The sequence below is a fragment of the Pipra filicauda genome, unplaced genomic scaffold, assembly GCF_003945595.2.
Source record: "Pipra filicauda isolate LSUMZ 115617 unplaced genomic scaffold, ASM394559v2 scaffold108_size2327098_pilon, whole genome shotgun sequence".
Classification (NCBI taxonomy): Eukaryota; Metazoa; Chordata; class Aves; order Passeriformes; family Pipridae; genus Pipra; species Pipra filicauda.
The window spans coordinates 398,271-414,765 of record NW_024103529.1 but is presented as its reverse complement, the minus strand read 5'-3'; the positions used below and the strand labels follow the sequence as shown (position 1 = coordinate 414,765).

General features: G+C 39.3%; 1 protein-coding gene across 1 annotated transcript in view; it reads right to left on the bottom strand.

The window, feature by feature from the left end:
• Nucleotides 1-15,779, bottom strand: part of MAN2A1 (mannosidase alpha class 2A member 1) — a 114,845-nt gene extending 99,066 nt beyond the window's left edge. The window contains exons 1-2 of the mRNA XM_027712610.1: nt 15,645-15,779; nt 3,453-3,713 (exon numbers count right to left, since the gene is read on the bottom strand). Of these exons, the coding sequence (XP_027568411.1) occupies nt 3,453-3,713; nt 15,645-15,779 (396 nt within the window). The remainder of the gene's footprint in view (nt 1-3,452; nt 3,714-15,644) is intronic.
• Nucleotides 15,780-16,495: the final 716 nt, after the last annotated feature.

Below are 16,495 nucleotides of genomic sequence, written 5' to 3'. Positions count from 1 at the left end.
GCCAGGTTCTTTCCAGTGATGCCCAGTGACAGGACCAGAGGCAATGGGCACACACTGAAACACAGAAGGTTCCTCCTGAAAGGCTACAGGTGACCCTGCTTGAGCTGAGAGTTGGACCAGATGACCTCCAGACGTCCCTCCTAACCTCAAAAAAATCAGTCAGTTTGTGATTAGAATGTTAACCAGAAGCAGTAACAAAAAAAGCCTAGGAAAAAAAAATAAAATACTGTAATAAACTAAAGCCAGATCAGGCAGAAATCACTACTTATGCCAAGACATCCAAAAGACAGAAGTCACTTTTGTCTTTCATACAACACCATCATCAGTAAGAATTGTGCAAAGGATAAATTGCAAACTACATCATCACTGGAACAAGTTACATGACTGCAAGTAAAGAATAAGTTCCAAATTCCTAGTCAGTAAAAGCAAAAAAGGTTAAAGAAAGTATTTCACATATTTTAGTTTCATGTCTAAGTATAAAATACTGATATAGAAAGAAAGGATTTTGTTAAAACAGTAGACAAATAGAAATTGAAAAAGAATGCTGCCTGTCTTCATTATGGTTCCTTCAGAAGACAGTCATGTTGTTACAAGCTTTTCATTAAAACATCTGAAAATTTATCGGTTGTCTTTTTTTCCTCTATATGGGCTTAATCTTTTTCTACGCTGAGGGACTCAAGCTGCTGAAGTAATGCAAATCTTGTGAAAAAATCACAACATTTCCCCAGTGAATACTAAACTATTGCACAGAAGAAATATATGCATAGTTTGTGTCTCTTCAGATTACCCTTTTAAAGAGTGACTCATGTCTCATTTTTAAAAGAAGTAATGTTGCTAAGCCCAATGTTAGATGCTTCAGAAGTTGAGAAGGACAAGGCAAGAGACACCTCACTGTGTTATTTAAAAGGTCTTCCAGCTCAGCACAATGGCTGTCGAGAATTCCATCTTCTCTGAGCACAAATGCCAAATATTTCTTGAACTACTGAACTAAAAAAATCATCGGGTTGTATCCATATTTAATCGAGTGTTTTTCATTTTGTTGGTTTTATTACCTGTCTCCATTATTCATCCTTTGGAAAAAAACTGCCCACTAATCTTCCATTTGAATTGAATTATAGCATTCTCAAGTCAGCGTTGTTTTCAGTTTCCAGCTCTATGACAATTTCCTACCTACTTACAAACATCACAAGTAGCAGGTATACAGTTTCTTGATTTATAATTCCTCCATGAAAAAGAATCTTTTGGCTGTCTTATCCAAGTATCTTTTGGTCTCATGTTTTATGAAAAGACATCTCTTTGAGAAGCAAATCCCAGTAATATTTCTCACTGAAAGATCAAAGTTTTTTAATCCCTATTAGAATGTCTTCTCACAATGTTTCCCCCTTGTGGGAGACTATAATGAATTTCCACAACTTATTCAGTGAAGACTCTTTTGCCTTCATTCTCTAATGTTGTTTTTTATCCAAACACTATGTCTCACCTATATTAGCACTTACTACTTTTTTGTCTCTCATACATCCTCTTAAGAGACAAACATGGGAAAAGTAATGTCCAAGTCTGTGGGTTTAAGTTAACATTTACGAATGTTAACTTAACACTTACAAGCTGTTTTAGAATTCAAAATATATTTTTTTGTTAAAATGTTCCAAATAATTATCCAAAGTGTCTCAGATAAATTAACTGAGCTTACAGAATCCATCAGGGATGGCAAAGTATTAAATAGTAAAACTGTATTCAAATACAGTAATAATATAGTAATTTAGATCAGCTTGTTAATATGGTGTAATAGGAATTCTGCTAAAGTCAAGGTCTTGGATGCCATAACTGAAATGTGGGTCACACTCACAGGATGAGAAACTGTACATAGAAGCAATATTAAAGTGACTTAGTGATGACAGTGGATAACCTGCTGAGTACAAGGTACTAATGCAATGACACAAAGAACATTAGAGCTCTTTTTTCCTGTGCAAGGAAGAAAGTGTGAGTATGGAAACAATATGTTTTCTTCTTGATTACATGCAAATAACCTTAAAAGTAGAGAAAATTATCCAAAAGCAGTTTAGCTACTACAGCTTCCCATTAGCTAGGTAGTAGGCATATTAGCTGATAGTAGGTGCATGTTCTGACATTCTGCAAGTGTGAAGCAAAACATGAGAACAGTTTAAGAAAAGATCTTTTTGCTTTCCGTTCATAACAGGTTAACATGCCTAAGAATTTAAGACAACATATTTTTACCTCAAAATTCATGATTCACATTTACTAGAACTTATTTTTAATGCATATTAAAAAAGCACATCATTTAATATGGTAATAGACTGCATGATGAATAACCTGTTAACAATCCACTAACTTGAACACACATAATTGTAAGTCCACATGCTTTACTTCCCTGCACAGAAGTCTGAATGTATATTAGAAACATGATCAGATATTCAGATATTGCCTTTAAAAAGCCTATTTTCTCTGTAGAAGACATATTAAGGTGGTGCCTATCCTTCAAAACTTTAAAGGTATTAAGCATGATACATCAGAGGTTACAACTGGTCTAATAGCTGTACTTATTCTTCTGAAGTCCATAGTCTTTCTCCTGTAATAGAAATACTTTAAATTCTAAAATAAGAAAGCTGGACTTCAAAATTTAATCTTTGCTTTAGAGTACTATGAATATTTATAGTACTCCCACAAGGCTCACAAAAACAGTACAGATCACAAACTTCACAGAGTATTCTCAGCGCTCCTGAATCACTCCATTAAAAGTGAATATATAAGAGTCCATGAACTCACAAGCATCACCAGAAAGAAAAATAAATTCAACTTGAAGTGTCTGACTTTAAAAAATTCAACCTCCCCAGTTCATTGCCAACCAGTCAACATGGTAAATGTTCCTTCTTTCTGACCAAAGTGCCTACACAAACCAGAGACACACAGGAAGGCTGAAATACAGAAATGACATTCAAAAGGGAACACAGGACCCAAGATTTTCTCGAAATTATTAATTCTTGAACATTCTTTACCTCCTCATCAAGACTCTACTTATATATTCCTAAAAAGTAAATTCTATTTAAATCAAGACTATCCACTATTTCTAGTTTATTTTTCATCAGCTTTAGAACAATTTGGAGAAACTGAGACTCTCAAATAAATTATTTCCAAAGAACTGAGGGGACAGTAATCTGAGTATAATCATTTTGTTTTAATTTCTTTAAGAATTTTAAGCTTTCTCAACTGTTGGCTCTTAAAAATCACTAATCAATTTCTAGACAGTTTTTTAAAAAGGTGGAAAAGGAACAGTTTCATAACATCTGGTAAATACAACAGTTACTTGAACAACTCTATTATGTCTTAGATTAGGATCTTAGTACCAAGCTTTTAGCTGTAATTTGACATTTTCAGAATTAAAAGGTAATGACAGCTGGGACTCCAGCAGAATAAGACAAAGATGTACTGCTTACCTGTACACCTGAACCATGACTTCCCCTCTTAGAAGCAAACAAACAATCCTCAGAATCAATGGCAAACAAAACTGAAGCAGAAGGAAAGAGCTCAGAAACAGATCCTTGACTGAAGTTTATGGCCTCTGGATTTTTTTGACCATCTTTTACTGATTCACTCAGATTGATCACAGAATCTCGTATGTTTGAAATAATCTCATTATTTTCTGCCAACAGGCGTTCTAAATGATCTATTTTTTCTTGCAATATTGAAAGCTGGCCCTAGGGGGGGAAAAAGAAAAAAGAAAGTTTAATTATTTCTCAGACAAATTCTTGACAGAATTAAAAAAAAATTTCAATTCCACAATAGCATGTGATCACACAAAAAATTACAAAATATATTTATTTTATATAAAGACAAACTAATAAGGAATTGACCCAACATATGAAACTTTCCCTTTTCAGTATAAGGCAAAAGAGCAAAAGATACATTTTCTTTTATGAACTTGAATTCACAGCACAAGATTTAATCAGTGATATGAAGATACTCTTTAAAGTCACACTGTTTCAAGAAGCAATTACACCTACTTCAACTTCTTTCACATCTGTCATAGATTCACAAAAATCTGATCTTTTCACTTATCAGAACATCAAACAGAAAGCCAGTTTTTACAGTCAGTCACATTGTGATGGGATTAACAGGATGTAAACATATCAGGGTTTTCCCATACATGTAAAACAGTATTTCAATAAATACCAAGTTTCTTACTTTCAGTGAAAGTTAGAGAGAAATAAACAAAACCACTTAATGGGAGTAAAAGATCCCTTAACAGCCTGTCAGAGGAATAATCTGTAAATTGGACCATTACAAACATCAAGAAAATCCTGTAAAAGAGAGATCAAGCTAAGAGCATTTTTAGTCACAAGGTCATCTGACTAAGCAACAGGATTTTGTAGATGATTCCAGTGTGCACCCCCATAGGAAGGTTGCAGAACAACATCAGTGAGAACTGAAAGTCAGCACATTTCCCAAAGCAACTTAGAAGGAGAGACAGATTCTACACAGTAATTTAACAGCATCTAATCACTGTATTGTTGGAATATAGGAGGGAGCACAGCCAAACAAGGTACCTCCAAATGCTACTACCCTCTCATGTAATAGCCACTCCTTCCAAATTATTTGAAGTACACCTTTTTTCAGGCATGAATGAGTTAGCTTTTACAGAATTACAAAAGGCCAAATTATTTAACATAATTTAACATGATTTTCATCTTAACAGTAATTTCTTTATTTCCTCAGAATGACTTTAACATAACAATAATAATAAATTATAAGAGACCAAAAAAAAGAACAGTCACTTCCTATTATTAAAATTGTGGTTACCCCCCAAAATATACAATGTATAATTAGATATTTTTGCAAGCAGCTGTTGTTAAAACAAAACCTTCTACAGATTCAGGCATCTACATTTTACCATTACATTCAACAAAAACAACATTGATTCAGTAGACAGCTACTCTGTCACTTATGATTTTAATAACTTTTTCCTAGCGCCAATGCCTTATTTTCTTAGGACTATAGTGTAATATTAGAAACAACATCTGTAAATGACACTTTTTTCCCTTTTAACCATAATTCATTTGAAGTATTTGCATTTTCCTTTTCAGCCACTGTGGTTTGCAAAGGATTAAGCCTCCTTTCTAAATTGATGTGTACCTTCTTTTAAATTCTGTTCACTTTGAGAAGCCTGCAGGAATAAAAAAACACCCCTTACCAAGGGATACCAATCAGTCTTTTGGATTCCCAACTGTCAGTGCTATAATTCTACCATTAGAATAATTCTATCTTCAATTCATCCTTTTATGAAAGTTCTTTGCAATTTTGCAAATTAGTATTTTTTTTAACATGTTGGTAAGCTGGTCCCCTCATTTTTTGGGCTGTGTGAAGTGCTGGCCCACTGCTTTGTTGCTGCTTGTTTATTTGTTTCTTAGATTGATACATCCTGAAAACAAACAAAGATTTTAGAATGCAACAGTCAGACAGCTATTCCTTTCCCAAAAGAGCAAAATATATTTTGACAACAGAATCAGATTAAGCTAATTGACATGTAGGGCCAACATCCTAGAATCCCAATAGTTTAAAGATAAATGCTACAAACTTAGAAAACGGATGAACTGAAAACAAGAAGAAATTCATATGCAGATGATGGAATACTGGAAAGAAAAATAAATAAAAAGTCAAAACGAACAGACTGTAGTCTCATGCCCCCTGGTGGCACAAAAGAAACAACCAGATGGAAATCTCAAATGCTACATCAAAGATACTGTGTGCACATTTCTGTCTAAAATCAGTGTTTTCCCTTGCAATGATGTTTAGGATTTATGAAAGGTTTCCCTACACAGAAAACTAACAGCCTATTATGCCACTCACTCTAAAAATAACACATATAAAACAATACCCGATAGGGGCTTTACAGGCTGTCTAACATAGGCTCTGATCTTCAGATTCCTAGGAAGCTACAGTACAGCTGCCACCTATACAAAGTATTACCTGCTTCACTGCCCATGACTACAGTTCAAACGTACAAAGTGTGCAGCTCAAATGCTGTTCACACCTATCCCACCACCATATACACTGCAAATACAACTATGAAATCAGACACCTGACTAAAACTTATATTCCTATTCATGTATGTTTTAGAAATATTTTACCTTTCTTAAACAAAAAGATATTTATATTGCTTAGCAATAGCTTTTCAACTACCTGGTCATATATTACACCACCAATCTTACTTATATCATCTAAACAATTATAGTCTCTCCAGCACAATAACAGACCCAGGGGGGAAACAAAAAATATTTTAAAACCTCACCAAATATGTGTTTAGATTGATCCTCTCATAAACTGCCAACCCCTAGGAGACAGATATGAACTTCTGATTTGGAGGTCATGTCATATTTCCTATCTTTAGACAGACCTTTGATTTAACTTGTTATACTTTAAACCTTCAAATATCTGTAACGGGTTCTACCAGCTTCTTTATAAACCAGGTTCCCTGTTTAAAAATAGTAATTTGTTCCCAGATGACCTTCAAACAACAACTTCATATGTTGCTCCATACATCCAGAAATAATCTAGCTGCAGGGTTCAAGCCTACCTAGCACACTGATTTTCAGGAGTCTGTTAAAGTATATTACTCTAACTTTTGAGGTAGATCTATTTGGAGAAAGAAATCCCTACAAAGAGCTCTCAATGCAGAATTTAACAGAGGACATTAATACAGAAAATCCTGCTTTCTTTTCTGAAGACTATGAGATACATCATGTCTGTCTTTGAAAGCATTTAAACATGCCGTGTACTAACTCAACTTGAATGCTAAACATGAAATAAAAAGCTATAGTTAAGAACACGTAACTGAGACCTAATGCACTACCCAAGTTAAAACAGACAGGTAACCAAATTTTTGAAAGCATCAAAATATTTTCAGTTTTGTTGTGAAATACCACATCCATGAGAATTTACTTTAAGAAACAACAGTGTCACAGACTTGAAATGGATCCCAGCCTTCATTCAGCATGAAAATAATTAACATCAGGAACCCATTCTCAAGGTTAAAATTTCACATGCATTCAAATTATGCAAAAGCTAGGTCTATTTTCATTGCACAGTAACCTTTTCACCTTACTCATGTTAAATAGATATCACCTATTCAACAGTAAAAGGATTTTAAAATATGACCTAAACATGGAAAATGCTGACACTCTTCAAAACAATACATTTAACACATGAAAATAAATTCAGTTTCAACATTTTTAGATGAAGGCAACTGACTTACTTCAAATGTCAAGGCCAAACAGTACCAAACAGTAGCAAAGTTACTACTAAAGCTCTTTCATCTTATTAATTACTAGTAACAGATGTTGAGTAAAACAGATTAGAAGCATGTTACAGGGGACACTATATACATCTAATTAAAATATAAAACACACAGATCCTCTCCATTACTAAAACCATATTCCAGTGTTTTGTTTTAAATTAAGCTTTCAATTTTTCCATGGTTTTCTTTTTCTTTTTACCTGAGCAGACATATACCAATTTTAACTTAAACAGTACTATCTGAAATTTTGTTTTCTACGTGGCTTTGTAGATACTGGATGGTAAAAGTTGGGTCAGCTGCACAAATCATTAATGTTAGCAGACCTACTCCTGACTTTACAGCATCAAGTCTTCTCATAAAAGAAGCAATCCTGATCCAAGACTTTGAGAAATGCCTAACTGCAAGGAAAATTGGAGGTATGCCATCTGAGTAAGTGTGTCCTAGTCCAAATGAACATTAAAGGATGCTCTGTTAATCTACACACTTGTTTTAATACAAGGAAAATAAATATAAAGTTGTGAGAATCACTTGGCCTACACAACCAGTTAATAAGTTTATAACAACTTTGGTGTAAGATTCTTTCATTTCTCTCTATCTTTTAACATTGATGAGTGTGCAAATTAAGATTTTATTAAAAAGCAAGAAAGGCAATCCTCCCGTTACTTCACAGCAAAGAAGTATTTCTACAAGAAGTGCAAAGTACCAACAAATCCAATAGCGCTGAAAGTAGCTACAGCTGCACTGGTAAAAGAATGGCATCACATGAGCCAACACACTGTGGTTACACAGGATTGGACTTAACCAACAAAATCCTTCCATGTAAGGGCAGCACAGATCAGCACGCCCTCCTCCCACTTGGAACAAAAACTGTCCATACCTGTTAGCTGCACTGAGAAACCTGTCATTACCACCACATGAACCAGCTACATAAACAGCTCCTTATGCTTCAGTCAGTCTGAACCCTTCAGTGGTTTTCATGCCCCAAATACTCCAAAGCAGTCTGCTTTCCCACTGCCCTCTGCTTGCCCTTCTCTGTTTGCTTCTGATGCCAGTCTGACCTGCAGCAAGGACTCTCCAGAAAGGAGCATGCTGCCACCCAGCACAAGGAGGGAAGCCCAGCAGCACAAGGAGAGATCAACATGTTTTATTCTGGGGAAGTGGAGAGTGGACAGTTTCTCCCATGTAAACATTGTACATTGTAGAAAAGACATCAGTTGCAACTTTCATTTCCTGAGTGAATGCTCACTCTTTCCCTAAATGCAGTAACTTCCAACAGGCCACACTGATGATCATTTTCTCAGGAAAAAGACAGCTAGCTCAAATAACTGAAGAGAGAGTATGACAGGCTCACAGGTGAGATCATCTCAAAGAAATAGGCTGGCAGAGGAGAAATCTGCTTTACAGACTTCTTATGTTACCTGGAATTTGGTTATTTGTATCCAGAATCAGCCAGTAACCACCCAGTGTTTGGTTCAAAGTCAGAAAGAGCCCATTTTCTTTCTCCGGCACATGAACAAGCAGGAGACAAAGGAACTGGCAGTGTCCTATATAAGAGACCGGTGCACCAACGAAGTGTGGTGAAGAAAGCGGAGTACTACAATGAATGGAGCTCTTCAAAGGATGTGGAATTCAAGATCTTTGCCTATACGCATTTATTACAGCAAGCAGTGAGAAAACTGGACTCTGGCTGCACTGAATGCTAGTCATCTTAATGGTTTTCTGCACCAGTCTTTGTCAATTACTATATCCAGGTACACCTTTGGAAATCATGTACTAACTTTGCTAAAATCTTGATATAAACCTCTGAAGAGATGCCAGCATATCAAGATAGTAACACAAGGAAGCATTCACTATCAGAGCACTGTACAGTGAACAGAACATACTAAATATAGAATTAAATGGTCACCTCCTGCACAGAAAAAACAAGCAGGTAAAAGTCAAAAATGCAACCTGGTGTAGCATCAAAGCTTAATACTTGAACACACTGTTTCAGCATGTATTCACTTTGCAAGGTAGGACATAGAACAAAAAACAAGCATACAGTGCACCAGTTAAAAGGACAATTCAAGGTCTGAAGACTTTATTGATCTGGGCAGAAGGCGTAAGTGCATTCGTGACAATGAAAAGTACATAAGTACTACATCCTCTTAGTAATTTCCTACCTTTAAAGTATTATTCAAATAAACTCACTTTTTATAAAGACACTGGAATTCTTCTGAATTAAATAACTACAAAACAAAAGTCTGTTCTGTTAAAAAAAAATAGGAAAGTTCTGATTCAAAAATGCAACAGCCTGACAGACAGATTTTAAGAAGTTGATGGACTTCCACATTTTGCTTTACCAGAGGCAGCAATAACAGGAATGTTTAATGTACTATTGTACTAGATTTAAGTTTCATGTAATTTACAGAGACAAATATAAGGCATCCTGTTAGGGATTAGTTTTGACACAAGCATCAGTGATCTGAAGGCAAGGAGAAAAGAAAGGGAGATGGAGATAAATCTAAAAATACTCAGTTTAAAGTCAATTAAACTGAAAAATGTCCACTGTGACTGATACATTTCAGTTGCATTTCCTTTTTGATTTCCCTTCCTACCCTAAGCCAAATCCTTATTTAAATGGCTACCAATATAAGACTGAAGCACATCTTATATGCCATTAGGAGTATGAGCATTTTAATAACAGTTATTTTCATTTGAACAAAGTCAAAACTTAACATGTTAGAAAAATAAAAGCTCAAAGTAGGAATAAACTAGAAAACTCTCTCCATTTAGTTTATACAGTTATAGTTTATACAGTTAAGTTAGGCATTGACTCTAGGTAGCAGAAGGAACTGCTCAATTATAGCTAGTGCTACTACTCTGTAAAATACATTTTGCTCAACATTTTGCACCAGATTCAAAGCCTGTAATTGAGGGAGGCTATTAGCTTCTGCTTGACTGCTGCTTAGCCAGAACTTTACAAAAAAGGAGCAAGCAATGAGAACGCTCTGTGAACATTAGGAAAACAAAGAATTGTTACTGACCTGTAATTATGTTCACAAAGAGGGCTGCTCCTCCTTTGCAATGTACTACAAGCTGAGAAGAAGTAATCCTAAATTTCAATTATTTTGCACTCAAGATATTTCCATGACATTAAAAGGCTTTTAGATTGTGAACTTACTAAGGGTTTTGTTTGTTTGTTTTTAAAATCAGTCAACATGTTTCAAATCCAGGAAAATGATGATTTTGGGATTTTTTTACTCAACATTCAGTCTCCTCAGATGTGAAACTGATAAGAATGCTAGTAAAAGTCACTGCACCCATAATTTCTCAGTGCCCAGAAGTCAAAAAGTGACAATTCAAAATGATGCATAACCGTAATGATCACTATTCACATTTTAGAGTAAAACAAATATTTCCTAAATGCCTGCTCACACTGCTTCCAATATTTCTGCAAACACAAGTCCTGTTATGTGTGACACAACATTGACTGGAAAGCTCCCAAACAAGCTCATGAAAACACACCAACTACTCCGAACATGCAACTTCAAAACGTGTCCACGGAAGCCACTGATTTCAGTTACTTCACTGTGGCAAGGCACATAGCCAAACTGTGTGGAAAAGGTGTTTACAGGGTATTTGTGGGGCAAGGTACCTACCAAGCATCAGCTGATACACTGCAGCTACAGAGGACTGACTGAAGGCAGAGCTTCTTACAGTAGGGGAAGTGTTATCTCCGCAGCACTTCAGAATAAAGTTCACAAGGCGCCTTTCTTCAACACACAAATCAAAGAACTGCTGGTGTTTCTGCCATGTGTTTAGTCCTTATTTCCTGCTATTAATGCTCCACCCTTCCATGATTCATATTTTGGCCAAGTGGTACTACTGTCAAATTATTGGCAAGTTCAGATGAAATAACACCCTGCACTGCAACAATCACCACTTGTGCAACTTATGCTGAAGTATTTGATACATTGTGTACATGCCTTGAAAGCATGATTCCGGTAAAGAAGTTTTATCAGTACCACCAAGAGCCAGGATACCTAATGCTTTGCTGGAAGAACATTGGAAACAAACAAAATCAAAAAAAAAAAAAAGACAACACAAAAACAACAACAACAACAAAAACATACACCAAGCCAGCTGGTTTTAGAGGAACTGTACTCAATCACCTTAGTTCGATGCAGTGCAATTAGTGAGTCCATAAAACCATAAAAGCAGTTAGCACACATGAGATCAGAGTAAGCTTCAAATAACAGTAGTCGAAGAGGGAGGTGGTGAAGAAAACACAGAGGAGGTAAAGAGAGGGATCTTCAAATAACAATTGCTTAGGAAAAAGAAAATAGTAAGCATGGAAGTTGCAGTATGTTTGTGCTTCGACTTTTAACAAACTTTAAAAAAAAGAACAAAGATAAATTAAAGCAATCACTTGGTACCAATCCAGTTATCTACCAGAATAATGGGAGACTTGACTATCAAAAATGTATTTCCAGAAACAATCTTGCACACGGGGGGAGATATGTCCCATAAAAGCTAAACCAAGCCAAGTGAAAGTAGTTAGAGGAAAAAGTTCAAGTTCAAAGCATTACCTATCATATACTGACAGAGGATGCTGCAATGTGTTGCTGTTTCGCCTTACTCAACCATAAAATTAACTCAAAATTAACTTCCATGTTAAAAAGACCATACATTTCTGAAGTAAGACACTCTTACAAATCCTCCACTTAATTTTGTTTTTTTAGTTGGACTTTTAAAGTGTGTCATGCATGCTAAGGTGCAAATGTAGAATCAAAAGAAATATTTCACAGCCTTCTGTAAATGAACAGCTTTCATGGATCTTAATAGCCTTCATGGATCTGTTCTAAGTCAAGGTAAAGTTAGTTGAGAAAACAAGTCATTATGCTAATGATTTTTTTTCTATTTGAGTCCAAAATCCAGAGTAGATCAATATGGGCCTATCAGTATTTAGTATTCCTCTGTATACCATTACACAGGTTCTTCAACATAAGCTGCTTATGGACTTACTCCACTAGAGACTTGATTCGAATGTAGTTTTCACTTAGTAGTTATCAATTTGGCCCACAAATCATTTGTAGCTGACGCTGCACAAGAGATATCACTGGACTAAGCACTACTTTGAACCTTGCTCCACTCTAGTGTCACACAAGATTTCTCAGAAAGTTCTGTGTTGTTGCAGACAAAACCAATACACTCAACCACTTTTTCTACTATATTCCACTAGAGGAATCTTACACAGTGATCTGTACTGACAATGGGTACAATAAACTAAAAATGCACCTAAGACCATTCCTGCACCTTGAGCTCGTCCCTGTGTAATGTTGTGACGTGGTACCCAGCCTGAGATAGGACACTGGGACACATCATATTCTGAGACATGTCCTGAGACAGGAGCATCCTATGGCTAGGAACAGGCTCAGAAAGACAGAGCTTGTGATATGGCCATTCTAAGAATAATACATGTCAGACAAACAGGCAGGATTCATGAAGATACATGCAGGAGTTACAAAGGAGAGGTCAGTAAGTCTATAAGTACCTATTCTTCCTGGAATTAATAGGGACTTCCATTGTATGGCAACAGAGAGATCTTCTGGTATTATGATTTCAATGCACCACCAGTGATGACAAGGCTATAAATCACCTTACCTCAAGTTCTATTAGAGCTGCCCCTATTGCCACCTTAGCATGGAGAGCTGTGAAAAAACCTCACTGTAAAACTGACTACTGATGCCAGCTTTTGCAATCCAAACACTGAGAAAGACACAATGCCACTGCTGTGTCCCAAGCCTGACCACAGGTTCTGTTTAGCACAGCAGTGAAAATCATTTAAGTATTCGTTTAGAGAGCACATAAAGCCATCTGCCTATGGATATTCACCCATTGGGAGATCCTGCCCAAAAATTATTTCTGCAAGACATTTCTGTTGGTATTCTTGAACTCTCAAAGTGTTATGCAAGTTCTGTAAGGGCAGCTCTTGACTCACTGGCCTACACTGAGAAGCCTGAAAGAAGACAGGTTCACAAGACTGAGTCTGATGCAAACTACCTTGAGACCAAGGTACCTTGTCTGAAAGAAAACATGGCAATGAAAACGAAGCAGCAATTCTAATAATTAATTTTACTACTGGCACTAGGTACCATGACACTAACAGGCAGACTAACAGGCACTACCAGCTGAAAAATCAGCACACTGCCAGCACAGAAAGAGGTATGAAGTAAATCAAATCAGTAAAATCTGAAGAAAAAGAAAAAAAAAAAAAGGCTTGCTTCCTCTTTCTAAGCCAAAAAATACTGACCTTTGTTATCAGAAAACAGAATGCCTTCTTAAATCTACAAACTGCTGCCATAGTTTTTCACAAACAAAAACAGCCTGAAGGTTTTACATCTGTGGCTAGTTTCACTTACAGTACTCTGAGCTTTGGCAACACTGCACTGACACAAGCAGTCATATGAGGTAGTAGTATTGAAGCTGTTTCTTTCAAATATTTCTGGAGGTTTCTATTCCACTTTTCATGGTTTGAATTTATTTTAAACTGATATTATAAGGCTATGAAAGCATTTGCCAGATTTCAGAGGTTTCATAGGTACAACAAAGTGAAAAATTTCTATCACATGAGTAGCAAAAGCAAATGACAAAATCATGTCAATTTCACCTTTAACATTCTCAAAGAACAAAGCGATAAGAAAGGAAAAGGTAACTGTCCACCCAAAGGAAGGACTAGTGATAGGCAGAAGATTCTCCAATAAGAATAAGAAGCCTCAAAGAAATTTAGACATGGAAAAAACAAAAAGAGTAAACACTGACAGACTGTTCTAGAAGACTGAGAGAAAGGAGGAGGATGGAAGGAGAAACAATGGTATCTAACTGACTAGATCACATAGAAGGAAGTGGTCTAAAAACAGATTAAGGTCCCAAACGCTTCCTCACAAGAAAAAAGACCATGTTACACCTCAGACCATTGTAGAATACAGACAGGAACTTCAGCTGCAAGACAGTGACATGTCTAATAAGTGTTCCTTATTCACTCAAGTATTTCAAACCAAAATCGAACATTAAAAAAAAAAAAACCACACCAATGGATGAGCTTTCCAGTTCAATACTTCACCTGGATTAAACTCAGCTAGTGAAATAACGACACATTAAGTGATTTCTTTACAGAAGTTACCGACCATATCACCAAAGCAGCACTTGTATTTAGCTGTTACAAGTGTAACACGTGGCATTACTCGCCTGCTGGAGTTACATTTTGAACAGACACAGCTGCTGTAGCCAGTCTTGTCTTTCATTCTTCCATCTCCTAAGCTTCTTCTTTCCTTTCTCCTCATTCCTGCAAAAACTAGTGGCTGACCTTTGAACTGTAACTTGAAGGAAAAAGGGTAGCACAGATCTGCTCCTTTTCTTTACATTTAAGTAAAGGTTTTTATTTACCATTAACAAAATGGTATCAGTAATTACTTTTGCATTAAATGAAACAATAGTGGTTCTAACAGAGAGATAAATGTTATTTTTTATACAATCTTTTGGAGTTCTAGTCACTTGAAGCAAATTCACTGCAGTACTAGAATAAATTTTCATTTGTTTCCAATAAAAATAAGTACCGTGCAAGCATAAATAGGTTATAACTTCATTTTCTGGGCTGGGGGGTTTTTTGTCCACTACTATAAAAACACACAGCTGTTTATACCCAGCAGCATTCTGCTATTCTGCACAGTATACCATGCCCTCTCTGAAATACATGTTTCTTGTCACGGCCAAACAATCCTTATCACAACCGCCACGCACAGTTTTTGAATTTCTCCCTCACATAGACAACGGAGGAAAGTGAAGAGCTGCATCTTTCAACTAAGCGGCGCAGTCGGGTCAGCCGGTTACGGCTCCCAAGTAAGGCACAGCGGAACGGAAAGCAGCAGCGAAGTCAGCATTTCTCTAAACCTACCTGTTGTTGACACGGCTGAGATTCTACTCTCGGATTCCCAGCTCTCCCTGTCGGCTCCTGTTTCCAGTACCGCTTCCTACAGCCCAGAGTGAGCCCCGCACCCCCGCTCTGCTGCCCGCCCGAGGAGCCTCCGGGGCCGCGGGAGCCGCACCGCAGCCTCCAGCTCGTCCCGCCGGGGCGAAGTGGGCTTGTCCCCCTACCAGGCCGGCCAGGTGGGCTGGTTCCCGCACCCCGCTCCCCGCACAGCCCCGGGCCGGGCCGGGCCGAGCCGCGGCAGCGCCGCCCGGAAGCTGCTCCGCTCGCCCCCCGCAGCCCGAGAATCTCGGCGGGGAGAGAAAGGAGCCCCGCTGGCGGCACCGCCGCCTCCCCCTCTCCGCCCCCGGCCGCCGCCCCGCTCACCTTGGGGAAGGTGCCCTCCCGCCGGGGGCTCTTCGGGTGGTCGAAGTGGCCGCGGTCTAGCATCAGGTAGAGGGAGAAGATCACAACGCAGAAGACCGCGCTGCCGAACACCGTGAACTGCCGGCTCAGCTTCATCTCCGCGGCCGCCGGGCTGGCCCCGCCGCACTCCTCCCGCCGCGGCCGACGCGCCCGGGCCCCGCTCGGCCGCCCCGCGCTCGCGGCCGAAAGTTGTTCCGGCGCGGCAGGGACCGCGGGCGCCGCCGCCCCCGGAGAGAGGCGGCACGGACTCTCCTCCGGAGAAGTGCGAGAAGTTGCCCCCCGGCCCCCCCTCCCCCGCCCGACGCGCCGGGGCGAGGAGCCGTGTCGAGATCACCCCGCCGGCGCGGCAAGAGGCGACACGAGAGTTTCCGGGAGCGGATCGAGTTCTCCGGCAGGAGAGCGCTCGGCGGGGAAGTGGCGGCAGCAGCGGCGCGGGGCCGACCAAGCGACGCTGCTCCCCGCTCCCTGCCTCCTCCTCCTCCTCCTCCTCCTCCTCCTCCGGCCGCCTCCGCGGCCGCCCCGCTGCTCCTCACTGCCCGCACGCGGTGCAGGAGTCCGGCACCTCCTCCTGCGGCCAGAGCGGTACCGGGGCCGCCGCCGGAGCTCTCGGGGCCGCCGCGCACACGCTCAACGCCGAGCGAGTCCCCGCCCGGCCCCGCCGCCGCCGGAGCCGCCACGTCACGGCCGCGGCCCCACCCCCGCCGGCCCCGCCGCTCCAGCCGCCGGGGAGAGTCGCAGCCGCCGGGGAGAGTCGCAGCCGCCGCCCCTCCCGCTCCCCCTGGGGAAGGAGGGGAGCCCCGCTCCTGCTCCCC